The 15,780-nt window shown below is 36.2% G+C and overlaps 1 protein-coding gene across 1 annotated transcript in view; it reads left to right on the forward strand.

Annotated features, from left to right (window-relative positions):
* LOC126810853 (solute carrier organic anion transporter family member 2A1) overlaps positions 1 to 14,091 on the forward strand; it is a 77,498-nt gene extending 63,407 nt beyond the window's left edge. Inside the window, exons 2-10 of the mRNA XM_050536169.2 lie at positions 140 to 859; positions 2,738 to 2,824; positions 5,295 to 5,483; positions 6,239 to 6,403; positions 7,454 to 7,640; positions 8,105 to 8,237; positions 9,345 to 9,499; positions 11,695 to 11,759; positions 13,076 to 14,091. Of these exons, the coding sequence (XP_050392126.1) occupies positions 166 to 859; positions 2,738 to 2,824; positions 5,295 to 5,483; positions 6,239 to 6,403; positions 7,454 to 7,640; positions 8,105 to 8,237; positions 9,345 to 9,499; positions 11,695 to 11,759; positions 13,076 to 13,377 (1,977 nt within the window). The 5' untranslated portion in view covers positions 140 to 165 and the 3' untranslated portion in view covers positions 13,378 to 14,091. The remainder of the gene's footprint in view (positions 1 to 139; positions 860 to 2,737; positions 2,825 to 5,294; positions 5,484 to 6,238; positions 6,404 to 7,453; positions 7,641 to 8,104; positions 8,238 to 9,344; positions 9,500 to 11,694; positions 11,760 to 13,075) is intronic.
* The last annotated feature ends 1,689 nt before the right edge of the window (positions 14,092 to 15,780 follow it).

The following is a 15,780-nucleotide window of genomic DNA, read 5'->3' on the forward strand; positions in this document are numbered from 1 at the left end:
ACAGAATCAATGAAACTTTCACGAAGCTTTGCTTTGATTATGTGACGTGACGTGACGCGGAAATTCTGCGAAGAAGCTTAAACGGTAATCTCCTAAAGTTCATATTGAGTGTAAAGATTTGTTTTATTTTATCTTTCAGACCATAGATGACGTAGCCTGGTTACCATGGAGAACAACTCCTTACTAAAACCGAAGAGCAGCTTCCGTAAGCCGAAACATCGTCCTCTGCAAGAGGAGGTCAGCGTGTGTACGTCGAGATGTTCCCGATCCAGCACCGCCACAGTTAAACCATTTTTCACCCAACCGGCGTGTCCCGAACTGCTTTTATTTACTCTGTTTTACACTCTAAATAGCTTCTTTGTACAAATCGCCGTTGTATTCCTCATCTCGCACGTGATCTCTATAGAAAAACGATTCACACTGGATGACCACTTTTCAACTTTCGTTATACGATGTGTGGAGATAAGCTACGTCTGCGCTGTGATATTTATGACGCACTTCCTGCGACGTTGTCATCTGCCTAGAACCCTACTCATTTCCGCCATTATTAATGGATTTGCAACTATATTTGTGTGTGTTATTTATATGACAAACCCGGATCGCGGTTTGATTAAAGGGGCTTCGAACTTAACCCGGACCAAAGTGTCTTATTTATGCAATCCTACAAACTTAACAATTTCTGAAGCATGTAGCGTAGACAGTATTAGCAGTATCCACGAAGATGTTCGACCTGAATTAGAATGGCTGTTGATTGGTTGTATTATGTTGCTAGGGGTAACCATGTCATGTCGTCTGCCTTTGTCGTCTGTTTATATAGAAACCAATATACCAGATAAATACAATTCAGCATTTTATATAGGTAAGTTGTCATAGCAACCGAATTAGACATCACTTCATTGATAAATAGTGGGTGTCGTGCTCGACTTCTCATTGTTGTTCCTCTTTGTCGCTTTGTAAGAAGATGCGGTTGTCGTCTACGGTGTGGGTACTTCGGTACCCCACTCTCCCGCCTCTGATTCCAGCGAGCAGGAGAAATTGGTCTCTCTAATTGATGAAAACACCTGTATCTCGGCAATTATTGTTAAGTACTAGGATAAGGTTATATACCACCCTAAAGTAACATGCTTGCAAATTTCATATCCGCTCCGACATGGCGGGAAGCCTGTCTTATTTTCAAATGATGTTTAACTTTTTATAACCAATGTCGCTCTCTGTCTGTGTTCCGTCCCGAACATTGCTTATCATCCCTTCATATTTTAATTATTTTGGTCAACAATTAGTAATATGCCTGGAATTGCCATGCCGTTGCCTTTTTACCGCGTGGGAATTAATTTCAGTTTTGTTTATATCTCGGTACTGAAGACCAGCCATGTTGGGCCTAGTTATCCGGAACAGCCCAAGAGAACCAGAGGTGTAGGTTTGGCTTTAAGTCGTTTCGGCCTACTTGTATGTTTAGGTAGTTGTTTCGGCACAGTAAAATATAACTTGTTTTTAAAGAGCTATTTACGGGATCCCAGACCATCATTGTTTCTCCGACTGACTTGAATATTTAATTTTCCCCAGTCATACGACTGTAACTTTTGATACATACATACAAAGTTTAGCTTCATATTGTACGTGCTGAACATTTTACGCGGTTACGGATATATCTGTACTCAATGTGAAGGAAATCTCTGTTTTTTGAAATTTTATGTCGTTTACTATTATTCATTTTATTCTGTTTCTCAATATAACTGAATAATTGCTTGATACATTCCTTGACATATCGCGTAATTTTCATCTCGAAATTTTAGATAACAATAATCCATTATTTAATTGGTTATATTTTCTACGATAGGTTTTTGTCTTTTCTACTACAATATCTTGAACAAATCTTGTTAGTCCGTCTAACGCGAATCTAAAACGAAATGAATACCGGTATGCGAAACTACTGTAAATCAATAATATCATAAGAAATGGCAATATTTTTCGAGTCGGATTGTCACATGGAATACAAATGAAGACTGGGGTAATGAAGACGGGTTAACACCATACAGTGTGCTATAAGGGAAATTTTACCCGGCGCTAAGGCCTGCTTTTATAAGTTGAACAAGGCTCTACTTCCTCACCACTGACAACTGGAACCACATGAAAAATCTGTAAGAGTTTTCTCCGCCAATATCAGAACTCTACCCTGACTACCCCATTGTGATTGAGTCAGCGTCTTTCTTACTGAGTCGGCCATTATTCACTTGACCACAGTGGCTCCTATAAATTGAAAAAGAGGCATATCGGCTTATCAATCAGGCAATTGGTGTCAGTTCCGAATAAAAAAAATATCTTACCTCCCGTGCATTGTGTATTGTGTGACACGACACACCCAGTGGTGTTGCATCCTTCACATGACAGAAGCCTACTGTAAATAGAAAAGAAATGAAATGAAATGGGGTTCAACGTCCTACTGTTCTATTTCGACTAGGCTAATGGAGACGTGCATACGCCATGCAGTGTCCTATGAGGGAAATTTTTCTCGGACATTGACGCTACGGTCTACTCTAATATCGAATTCCAACTGCCAAGGATCTTCAACGTGTACACTGGGGTCTGGGACCTTGGTTTTTCTTCCCATCCAAACGACTAGACAGATGTCCTTGTCAGGCCCGCAATGCTGCACCACTGACAAAGAAAACCACGCCAGATTTAATGCAACAGACAGTAGGGATTACATATTTGTATTTATACATGTTTTTATTTCCAGGTATATCGATGTTACCGTGTTTCCTTAGTGTTCCGCTGTCTCTAGTTTTTACGCCAATATTCGCAGACATTCCACAAAATCTTTCAGGTAAGCTGATAGCCATTGTTTACCTTTGGCTTTGTATAGTCTACTTGCCAACCATCAATCTTAGTCGTCATGACATTCGCTTTAAAACCATAATGAAACGGCTTGTTGACCGAGTCTATGACAACCAATACTCTTGGTCAGTAGGACATCCGCTTTAAAACACTGCCTTACCATCAGACGGCTTTGTGACCGAGTCTATGACAGCTATTAACCTTGGACGTCATGACATCCGCTTTAAAACAGTACCTTACTCCCAGACAACTTCTTGGCCGGGTCTCTGCCAAATAGAAGCACGTTATTCTATAGCAAAATAAAACGATTCAGTGATGAGGAATAAAAACAAGAGACCAGCTGCTGCAAAGAATACAATTTAGACAGGATGTCGCGGATTCACTTTCTCCTCGTTTTGGCCCAGTACATTATTATTTTAGACATAAATAAATGATCCTAATCTTGCAAATAAAAATAAAATGGGGTTTAACGTCCGTGTTTTCTGCACCAACTGGGCTCATGAAGACTGACCTACTCCATACAGTGTGTTATGAGCTAACTGTACCCGAACAGCGGCGTTTCCGCCCTCACTTCGTCCAATTCCAAATGTCAAGGGTTCTTTTACGTGCACGATAGACGCGGTTGCTTGTCAGGTTATCTAATTTTCACCACTGAAATGGAGATGCCACAGGGAACTTTCTCGGCCAAAATCGGGATCCATGTCGGGACGTTCTAATTAGTGAGCTAGTGTCTTACTCACCGAAAATAAGAAACCAGATACATAACTGTGTTCCACGCACAAAAACACCGAGCAAACCGAGACAAAAGAAAACAAACATCCTGCTTTTCTTCAACGACTGGGCTAATGAATACGGGCTTACTCCGTGCCCTGACAGCGGCGCCACGACCTACTTTTATTTCGACTGTAAAAGGTTCTTTTACGCGAATGTCAATGCGAACCTGGGATCTCGGGATTTTGTCGTATCCAAACGCCACCGTCCTGATTAGCGAGCCAGTGTCTTTGTCCTCCGAACCACGACAAAAGGATACTAGATTTTAGCTATATATACTTTCATATACCAGATTGGTGCATCCTTCGTCTTTGTTTCAACAACCCGATGTAGAACAATAATTGGAATACCGAACAATTGGGATACCGAAGCAAGTTGGGTTCGGGCAGATTTCTACAACTGTCCGCGGCGAGTAATCTCCCTTTCTCTGATATCTGAATACATGGGGGTGCTCGATTGACAGAATTCACAGAATTGCAATCGAGTGGCGTGGAATTGAGTTCTGCTTCCTGTTAGTCCTGACAACAAAGGTGGTGCGAGTAGAATCGTGACGTAACTAAAGATAAGGAATATGTTTCAGTTGTTACAGTTGTTTGAGATATTTTCTTGTTCATTCGACGCATGAGTTGTAGCACAAAATCACCTTTTTTTACCCGATTGTCACTTCCCGAACGTTCGATCGAGTATCCATATTATATACGAAGGAATAAGGTATATTTGGTACGCAGAAATATAAAATACTGTATGTTCAGTAGCCAAGTCTTTAACTCAATATCATCCACGGGCTGCGACATTGAAAACACGAATTATTTGTCAATTTAAATCAACATCGATGTTGTGGTCTTACTGGAAAAAGATGGGCTTCTGAAATCCAATATTTAAGATAAAATAAACATTTTACGATTGGTAAAGGAAATGTGTACCAGAATGCGTTTATGTCCATTTTAAACAAGGGACTCGAAGAACGAGACTAACATATTCCACAAATCGTGTCGAACGGTGACCTCATATACTTATCCGGCGAGCATGCGCAATAAATACTATCGTTGTAGACTGGAATAACCAGACGCTAGAGATTGCCATTCGATTGAGAGTAAAAACGGAAGCGATTAAATGTAAATCAGTTTATATACATTCATATTACATTATTATATGCGTTGCGACCCATTTGTGTCGATTTCTAGATCCCAAATATTAGCGATTGAGCTCCTTTAACCATGTATCGCTTCAAATGACTCATTCCTTTTATATTCTCGGTGCACTGGTTGGAAACATTAGTGCATAGTTCTAGCATTTTCATGTGCTATAAATTTGGCGGTTATTAAGGTATAAGAACTTTTTAAAAAGTACCGAAAGACCTTATTGTTCGGACTCGCCCTTGTCTCTTTATTATCTTTCTTTACAGTTTGGCCTGGCTAAACATTTTGGCTCTGTTTGACTAAACAGGTTTGGCTCTATGTTACTTTACAGTTTGGTCATATCTGACTATGCGGTTTGACTCTTAATTGACAATTCCGTCTTGACCTTATTTGACTATACAGTTTGACTCTAACTGACTTTACAGTCTGACCTTAATTGACTATACAGCTTACTGTATTTGACTAAACAGTTCGATTTAATCCATTGCAAGGATTTTTAATAATTATTAGTTTAAATATATAATTATTAGTTTAAATATGTATTTGCAGGTATATCATCGTCGGAAACAAGTGATACGGAAATAGAATGGTGGTTAGGCTATATTGTGTTAGGCGTATCGACGATGGTAACATCTCTACCGCTGCTCTACTTTCCACCAAAACTAAACTCTATAGAAACTCGAAGACTTATTTTACCTCAATATACATTTCAACAAACAGCCACTACATATATAAAAGGTAAGTAGCATGTACAGTTAAATCGAGGTATGTCGAATCTATTTTTAGTGAAAGACAAAAACGCCACGCATTTTACTAAGGTTATAATTATATAACAACCACTAAATATATAAAAGGAAGACATGTTTTACAGTTAATTACGATACGTCGAGTCAAGTATATTGAACGACAAAAGAAATGTTACATTTAAGAAAGTCAATTTTATCAAACATGCACTATACAGATAAAGAGAATATTTCTTTTGGGGACCGAAATGAAATGAAATGAGGTTTAAAGTCCTACTTTTCTGCACCCACTCGGCTAATGAAGACGGGCATACCTTTGTAGTGTGATATGAGGGAAATTTTGTCCGGACAGCCCCGTAAATTTCAACTGCAAAGGGTTCTTTTAGGTGCACGCCATCGTGTATACGGGTTTCGTACCATCCGAACGACTAGACGATCGATGGAACTCAATAGACCATTTGGTTTTTTTTTACATTGATTAGCAAAATATACAAGGTGAAAATTAAATTATACCTAGTGCAATAGACTTTGTTAGCTCCCTTCACTCGTTTATTTGTATTAATTGTAAAAAATTAGAAATTCCGTTATGTACTAACTTTATTTTGTTAGCTTTTAACTGGCATGTTTTGTCTTTTAATGAATAATTTCAAAGCTAGCTGTGTCTATAAATAAAATGATAATGTGTCGAATGTATATATTATTGTGTTAGCGTCCAACCCTCGTTTATTGTTTATCGTTGTATAATTTCAGAGCTCCCTGTATCTATTTATAGAATAATAACATGCCCGGTGTACGTACTGGTGTTAATGGGAATGTGTTTTATCAATATGTCATACTATGGGTTTTTATTCTACTCGCCTCCATATCTCATGACACAGTTTCAACTCGCATCCCACACAGCTACCATGACACAAGGTGAGTTTTAACTCGAGTTGTTCATACTTTATCGCGATACGAGATTGTGATTAAAACGTAGAGCACGCCAACAAGGGTTATTCATGTTTTATTGCGGTGCAAGGTGAGATTTAAAGCGTAGGGCATATTAGCCCGAGTTATTCATGTTTTATTGTGATGCATGGTGAGATTTAAAGCGTAGGGCATAATGATACGACATTAGGGTTGAAATGTAGAGTATATCAACCCGAGTTATTCATATTTTATCGTGATACGAGATTAGAATTAAAACGTAGCGTATGCTAACCCGAGTTATTCATGTGTTATCTGCAAGATGAGATTTAAAATGTAGAGTATGACAACCCGAGTTATTCATGTTTTGTCATGAGCCAAGATAGATTTTAAGCGTAAAGTATATTAACCCGAGTTATTCATGTTTTATCGTGATACAAGATTAGATTTAAAACCTTACTATATCAACCCAAGTTATTCATGTTTTATTGTAATACAGGATTCGATTTAAAACGTAGAGTATGCCAACCCAAGTTATACATGTTTTATCGTGATACGAGATTAGTATTCAAATGTATAGTACATGTATGCCAACCTGAGTTATTCATGTTTTATTGAGACCGAAAATAATCATGTCGTGTAAAGGTCATAGTCCACATTATGAAACTTTTTTCAAACTATGCAGCAAAAAGTAAGAAAACCCTTTCCCGCTAAGATCTATTGTTGATCCCTGCCATAATATTCCTTGCAACGACTGATATAATAAGGATTGAGGTAGACAAACATGGTATAAAATGGTATATCTAGGAGTGCGTTGCTCTATATTACATTTACAACGCGGTGTATTATTTATGTTATAACGCGATGTATTGTTATTACGTGTATAACTACTACAACGCGGTGTATATCTAGGGTGTATTATTTATGTTACACGTATTACGTGGTGCATATGTTACACGTATTACGTGGTGCATATATGTTACAGGTATAACGAGGTATCTTTGTTTATGTTACATATATAACGCGGTGCACATATAGCGTGTGTTCTTTATGTTACAGGTACAACGCGGTGTATATCAGCTACTATAGGTGTATTGCTGGGTGGTTATTTAATCAGTGGTTATAAGTTTAATATTAGAGAATGTATTCGACTTATACTCGTCTTGTATCCAGTGTCTACAGCATTAAATGCATTCACTACCTTATTTGGATGCTTTGGGCCATCGATACAGGGTTATCACAATAGGTAAGGTATATTGGCGCTGTTCTGGTAAAATTAGGAGTAATCAAATAGAGTCACAATGTATAATCAGATAGAGTCAAACTGTATAGGCAAATAGAGTCAAATAGTCAAATATGTCATTTTATAATTTTTATTTGGTCGTTTTTGAATCAGCCATTGTCTTGTAGGATATGTTTTTATTTTTCTCATTACCAATGACACCCGACTTGTGTACTGATTTTAACATGTTCATTTTATCTTAAATATTGGATATTAGGATCTCATATTTTGACGACAATATAATAACATCAATATTGATTGAATTTGACCAATATTGAATTCGAGTTCGTGTTTTTACGATGTTACTGATTTTCTACTGTCGATACATTGGAATCTTTGAACAGAAAACTTTATTTATGTAGAGCTTGTCCTATCACTAACCGAATGAACACCTTTGGAATGTACATTTTATTTTATATCTTAAACAGCACAAACCAACTTGACTATCAGCAGTTACCCGGATGTTACTGTTCGGAATCTTTATTTCTTCCAACTTGTGGCGATGATGGCCGATCTTATTATTCTCCATGTGTGGCTGGCTGTCGGAATATGTCGGAAACCGTAAGTACATTTATTTTTCTAAATTTCGTGAAAATTTCTTTCGTGTTACATTTGCGAACTGTAATACTGTTTTGCTGATGTTACATATATCCATAATATGTTGTTCGTTGCACAGGTTATAATAAATGAAATGGGGTTTAACTTCTTATTTTTGCTGCATCAATGAAGTGGGCTCTGGGGTAAATTGTGCCCCTACACTTGCGTTTCCGCCCATTATTCATTGAAGTGCACACTTAAAGATATATTCTCACTAAAGTATTTATAGAGTGGTTACCCCCAATAAAAGTTTGGCAAATTTGGTATAAATGGAAAGTAGAAAAATACTAGATTCCCTGATAAATACCCACGAGGTAAGCACTGGGATGTCAGGGTATCACTAACTGTCAGCCCGAAGGCTTATTATTTGCCAGCTTGACTTAGGGAGCGGCTGTTATTTCTTGATCGAATGGCTAGGCGGTTTTGGGGACGTTGAGGACTTTAAACGTAAACAATTAAACGGCGGTGAAAAAAAAATTGGCAAAGGATAATACAAGAATTTTCTTGGCAAATGGACAGTTACTAACGACAAATACATTCTGATAATGCCGCCTCCCCCCCATAATCAAGTCACATGACACACATGGCTTCTAAAAATAGATTTTTTTTACATCTTGGGATATTTCCTCGCGAATTTTTGATATATCATCAAATCACACAGTTTGTATGCGGGACGGCATCTTTGATAGATATTATTATATAAGACCTGATGAACAGTTTAATTAACTAAACAAATTCTACGTCTCTTGACAAAGCCCTCAGTTGACTCAATCTTGTAAATACGTAAATAACCCTCACCTGTATGTCATGAATATGAGCGGAGTTGTAAATAATGTTATATGTGTTTGTTCTGTACCAGATGTTTATTTGTGCCAGACCCCCTGACAAGACGAAGAACTTTCTCGCTCTACATTGGGGTCGATCCGTCGACCGCCCTTTAACACGAGCCCCTTTAACAGTAGTCCCCTATATGTATGTAAGACATACAAGATATGTTATGAATATTAACAACATTTTCATCTGTATTCTCATAATTTCAAGGGATTTATTTTGTTTATGAATTGTTTCCAGGGCTTCATAAAGTGTAATACTGGTGTATTAGGAACAGCCAGGTTGGGATTATGTGGTGATGAATGTACCTATATATATCCTTATATAGGAGCTCAGATGTTGGCCGATATATTCACAGCTATGTTAATTCTACCGTCTTATATTATACTGATGAGGTGAGCAACTTATTTCACTTAATTCCGTATTTTCACTTAACTATTTATTATAGGTCTTATTTCAACCATTTCACTTAATATTCTCATTTCACTTAATATTCTCATTTCGCTTAATAGTTTTACTTCACTTAGTATTCTCATTTCAATTAGCCCAGGTTAGGAGCAGAACAGTAGGACGTTAAACCCCATTTCATTTCATTTCATTTAGTTCAATTAATATTCTTAGTTCACTTAATCTTCTTTTTCAATAAATATTCTTATTTCATTTACTATTCTTATTTCACTTAATATTTTCATTACACTTTCTATTCTTATTTCTCTTAATATTTTCATTACACTTTCTATTCTTATTTCGCTTAATATTTTCATTTCAGTTTCTATTCTTATTTCACCCCTATTCTCAAAAGGGGTATTAGGTAAGATTAGATAAAGAGTTGGCAGTTCTCGCTATAATGATTTAAAAAATAGATAATGAAAAAGAAATATGCTGAAAATCTCAGTCACATTTCTTCAATCTGAACCGAGATATTACAAAACGTATTCAAATCCACTAAATATCGCAGGCTAACTATGGCATCGACGGTTGATAATTGTCTTGATGAGTTAATTAATGTATAATTAATCATTTAGATAACATTTAAGGCATAAAACAGGCCCACAAATAGGAAGATTTAACTAAAGCATAAATATCGCAGGCTAACTATGGCATCGAGGGTTGTTAATTGTCTTGATGAGTTAATTAATGTATAATTAATCATTTAGATAACATTTAAGGCATAAAACAGGCCCACAAATAGGAAGATTTAACTAAAGCATAATGCATGTTCAATATTCTCATTTCACTTAATATTCTTATTACCATATTTCCACTTACTATTGTTATGTCCACTTAAAGATACATCATGCAATAGATAAATCTGCCTAGTGCATGTCTTTCTTTAGGCCTGAAATGTTATATAAACTATTAATTAGACATTTATTAACATGACAAGACCATAATCAACTCTCGATGCTATCGGATTGGTCCGATTTCAAGTAGATTAGAAAGGTTCATTTAATGATTTAATTTATAAATGGCCAAGCGAGGCAAAGCCTCGAACAACGAGTATGGTGGTTGCAATCAGTGCACACATCGTGTCATACCTTCAAAGGCTAATAAATATCTTCGCTCAAAATAAACTAATTTTAATGAAATTTTCAACAGACTCAATTTGCATTATCTTTATTTGAACTTTTGTAGCGCGAACGACCAACGCTTTATCTAAATCTTATATAATGTATATTTAATATTCTTAATTATTTCACTTAATATTCTTATTCCACCTTAATATTCTTATTTCACTTAATATTCTTATTTCACTTAATATTCTTATTTCACTTAAAGATACATTATGGGAGATAAGATAAAGAGATGGCAGTTCTCGCTATAATAGTTAAAAACCAGATAGTGTAAAGGTAATTTGCTGAAAATTTCAGTCAAATTGATCCACTATGAGCCGCGAAAGAAGCCGGTGACATTTTTGCATAGTCTCGGTTATCATTACTAAAATCATTAATATAAACAGCATAGTCTCGATTATCCCACTTTTTCTAATTTATTATCTTTGGCCGTTAGCGGCATATAGGAATCTAATCCAGCCTACATCGAAGGCTAGCCTTGACATCGAGAGTTTATTATGGTCTGGATAAGTTAATTAATGTCTAATTGATAATTTAGATAACATTTCAGGCCTAAAGAAAGACTTGTAATAAGCAGATTTTGCTCTTGCATAATGCATGTTTAATATTCTTATTTCACTTAGTATTCTCATTTTAATTAATATTCTTATTTGACGTAATCTTTTTATCTCATTTGCTATTCTTATTTCATTTGCTATTCTTATTTCATTTGCTATTCTCATTTCACTTAGTATTCTAATTTCACTTGATATTCCTATTTCACTTGATATTCCCATTTCACTTGATATTCTTATTACTGTTCTTATTTCAATTTACTACGCTGAAGACTAACGGATAATTATATCAATGATTACTTAGCGCTCATGGGTGTTTATCAGGGAGAAGAATCAGGTAAAAAAATTTACGAGGTTTTGTGGAAAAGGGATGAGGTGAGGCGTAACACACTGCTGTTTCAAAAAAACAACAAAACAACTTTTAGGCATACGTATACAATGACCTCACTATTTATTTTTCAGGAGTATAGGGGATGAAGATAAACCATTAGCCTTGGCCATCATGACCTTTTTTATAACACTATTAGGTAAGTTAATCCAGCTAGCCTTGGTCATCATGACATTTTGTATACCACTGTTATGTAAATTAGGTCACCACTTGTTTCAGAATTTTAAAATGACCAGACCTGTCGATGTTATAACTGTCGATGTTATAACGTGTTGGTTTATTTTGTGGGATGATAAAACCAGTGTTGAGATATAACCGATTGTATGTAACACTGTAGGCAGTGCAGTCCAAATTATAAACTAAAATTAATATAATTCATCTTAAACATACATTATGCAAGAGCTAAATCAGCCTATTGCAGGTCTTTCTTTATGCCAGAAATGTTTTCTAAATTATTAATTAGACAACAATTAACTGATCCAGGCCATAACCAACTCTCGATGGCATCTGATTTCTTCAATTTTAAATAGATTAGAACGGTTCAGCGATATTTTAATTTTATTTAAAAATTGAGGAGCGAAACTTAGCTTCGAACAATGAGTACTTCTGGTAAAACCTTCAAAGGATAATATTTTCGCTCGCAATAGAGTAATTGGCATGAGATTTTCAAATTATTCATTTTGAATTATCTATTTTGAACTATTATAGCAGGAATGGCTACCTCTTTATCTAAATCTTACATAATGTATCTTTAATATTTTGAAACATAAAATTAATTGTTTACAGCTTGTCCTCTTACATCCAAAATCAAAGAGGTATAGTCCCGTTAAAATCAAAACTTGAAATTTATTTAAAACGAAATAAAATAAAACAAATAGTTAATTATATTTTTGGAAAGAAATTTAAGCTTTAGACATATAGTTTCCAAGTAGAAAATATTCTTCGAACTATATATTTGTGGCGGATTAATAGCAGTGTCAGTAATCAATGATGGCCGTACAGTTTAAGTGTATATCTAAATGTAGTTCTTTGTCGATGGTATCGGTGAATGTATTGCTATAAAGCCATCGCGGGAAAAGAGTTTGTTATTGTAACATAAACACTTGGGAGCCGCGGTGGCTAAGTGTGTAAGGCGCTAAGCAGATCTCGGTGTTGGTAGATAAAGTTCCTTGTGATCTTCCGGCGCGGTTTCACTTTGTCAGTGATGCAGGTCCGAGGGTCTGGCAAAGCACAATGTCTAGTCGTTCGGATGAAACGACAAACCGAGGCCCCTTGTACACCTTGGCGGGCACGTAAAAGAACACTTGACAGTTGTAATTCGAAAAAAGAGTAGGTCGTAGGCAAAATGTCCCTCATGGCACTCAGTATGACGTTGTCCCGTCTTCATTGGCCCCTTCAGTAGGACGTTAAACCCCATCTCATTCCGTTCTCATAAACATAATATTAATGTTTCAGGTTTTATAGCAGCACCTGTATTATTTGGCTACGTCATCAACACAACTTGCCTTATATGGTCAAACATATGCACAGGTGACGGAGAATGTTTATTGTACGATCTGACCAATCAACGAGTACGATTAAAGCTGTTAGAGTTGGGTGTCTCCATATTAGGGGTGTTATTTTTTATATGGGGGTACTTGGTGTTCGAGACACAGGAAGAAAGAATTGCGCATGTGCTTAAAGAAACGAAGAAGAAGCGTGTGAATTCAGTACATGGAGAAAAACACAAACATAAACCTGGTTTAACTCATTTGTGATGTTATACATAGGGCCTTTACACATCTAGGCCTATTGATGACTTGTTTATCTATGTTTCAAAGGAGCAATGACCAATTAACTCCCCCAATCTCGATACCGACGATTGGCGTTGTTTCAATTTCTATTACATAAATTGAGAACAGAACTGGATATTTATTTAAGTGGTATTTGAATTATTATTTCTAGAACACCTGATAGCACGTCTGTATAACGAATTCACATAACTAACGCGTTTGTTTATGAGTTCATACAACTAATACATGTCCATATAACTTATATTACACGTGTATATTGATGAGATCGTGTAACTAACACGTTTGTTGATGAGTACATGTAACTAACGATAGTTTGTTGGCGAGTTCATATAAATTACAGGTGTATATTGATGAGTTTATATTACTAACACACGTGTGTTGATGCATGTAACTAACACAAGTTTGTTGGTGAATTCATATAACTTGCACGTGTTTATTGATGAGTTCGTATATCTAACACGTGTGTTGGCGAGTTCATATAAATTACACGTGTATATTGATGAGTTCATATATAACTAACACATGTATTGTTGACGTGTTCATGTAACTGACAAAAGTTTGTTATCTTTCATTTGTAATTTACCAAGATTGTTTATTGTATATATTCATATTATTATTGTTTGCAGTGCATTATTATTTATCATTATTTATTATTATTAAAGATATTTTTACAATCAATTTTACACGAATTAAAATCTTATAAAATTAATCAGTTTCCACGTTTAATAAATTGAAGTACGGGAGGTAACTCTCGCGACGTATATGGATGCAGACCACCATTAATTTTCCCATTGACTTCAATCTTAATTCTGGCCTCTTTGTCCACCTCCAACTTTTCCCAAAATTTTCTTTGGGCTGAATGCTTTTCACTACAGACAGAGGAACAAATGGTCATGTCTTTGCACTAAAATTTGTATGAGGTTGACCACTCAAATTTGAGATACACAAACTTGAAGAAGCATACTAAAAACATGTAACTAGCTGCCGTACAGATCACCGTAGCCAACCTGACAACCCCGTTATCCTTCCACCTCAAATCATGATTATTTAATAAAACCTTGCAGAAAATGTTAATTTAAACCCTCTCCGTCCATTCTAGACCAAAAAATCACCAAAAATGGGCATGCAAAAGATGGAGAAAAGAGACAGGGAGAATTGCTATAAATAAAAGAACTACAATTTGTGGGTACCGAGATGGTGAAATTTAATGGTGGCCTGCCTCCATTTTGCGTATCAGGTGACCATAGGTATTTTGCTAGTGTGTAGCCTAATATGGCAACATTAGGGGGTTTGACGTCGATTATTAAATCACAAAACTAAACAACTGTAGTTATACAATATAGAAAGACAACATGACAGTTCTTACAGTGTAACTAGGGGGTCTCAGTTTCGCTCCCGGTGTTAGCACAAACACAAAACAAACGAAAAAAAACCCAATCAATATGTATAACTCTATGTCTTGTAAATTGATTTACAGTCGGGTTTAACGTCCACTGCCATTCGGGGTGAGAAGGCAGACAAGTGTTTCCTAGGAAACTTGCGAAAGGAGCCAGTCGTAAAATGAGAGGATGACCTGGCGGAGGTTGGTCATAAATGAGAGAGTAGTAATTATACCATTTTCATTTCTTTATTTAGAGAGGCTATCATGCCTTTGTTATACTTTCGATGACCTCTACTGCATAAAGATCTGACCAGTTGTACTGGGTCACACATTCACGTTTCTAGCAGGATATCCACAGTTCTATGCATCGCATGCCAAGAACACGCTGCAACAAACCATTTCATTGGCTAATCCCCCACATCAACCAGAACGCGGTTTATATAACAACTCTTCCAGATCATGGTGTAGTGAAGACAAATCAAACGAAATTTGTAACTATAAAAAACAAAACGAAATATGATCTGTGTTTTAATCAGATTGGCCTTTTGAGTTAGTTATTCAAGGGAGGTAATAACTCTGTCTCTTTGCCCGACGCCAACTCTTCCCCAAATTTTCGTTGGGCTGAATGCTTTGCGCCAAAATTCGTATGAGGTTGACCAGCAATATTTTGAGATATGCAAACTTGAAGGAGAGAGGTTTTTGTTTTTAAAAATTCACTTGCAGTGCAGATTTAAATAGAGGAATTTTAATGACGGTCTACCCCCAAAGGTCTTGCATCCAGAAGTGAGAAAGGACATAGCCGAAATGACAGTAATGGTATTTTAAGGACAATGTTCTTTTACTGAATACACTAGTGCACGTACCAGATCGTGGACTGAATATGGACAATCGTGTCGCAACGCATTGCACGACAGTGGGAACCTAGCATAACTACACTTTTGCGTTTGGTAAAGATTGTTTAGAAGGGCGTTAACCCTATTTCATTC

This window comes from Patella vulgata, chromosome 1 (genome assembly GCF_932274485.2).
Source record: "Patella vulgata chromosome 1, xgPatVulg1.2, whole genome shotgun sequence".
In the NCBI taxonomy this organism is placed as follows: Eukaryota; Metazoa; Mollusca; class Gastropoda; family Patellidae; genus Patella; species Patella vulgata.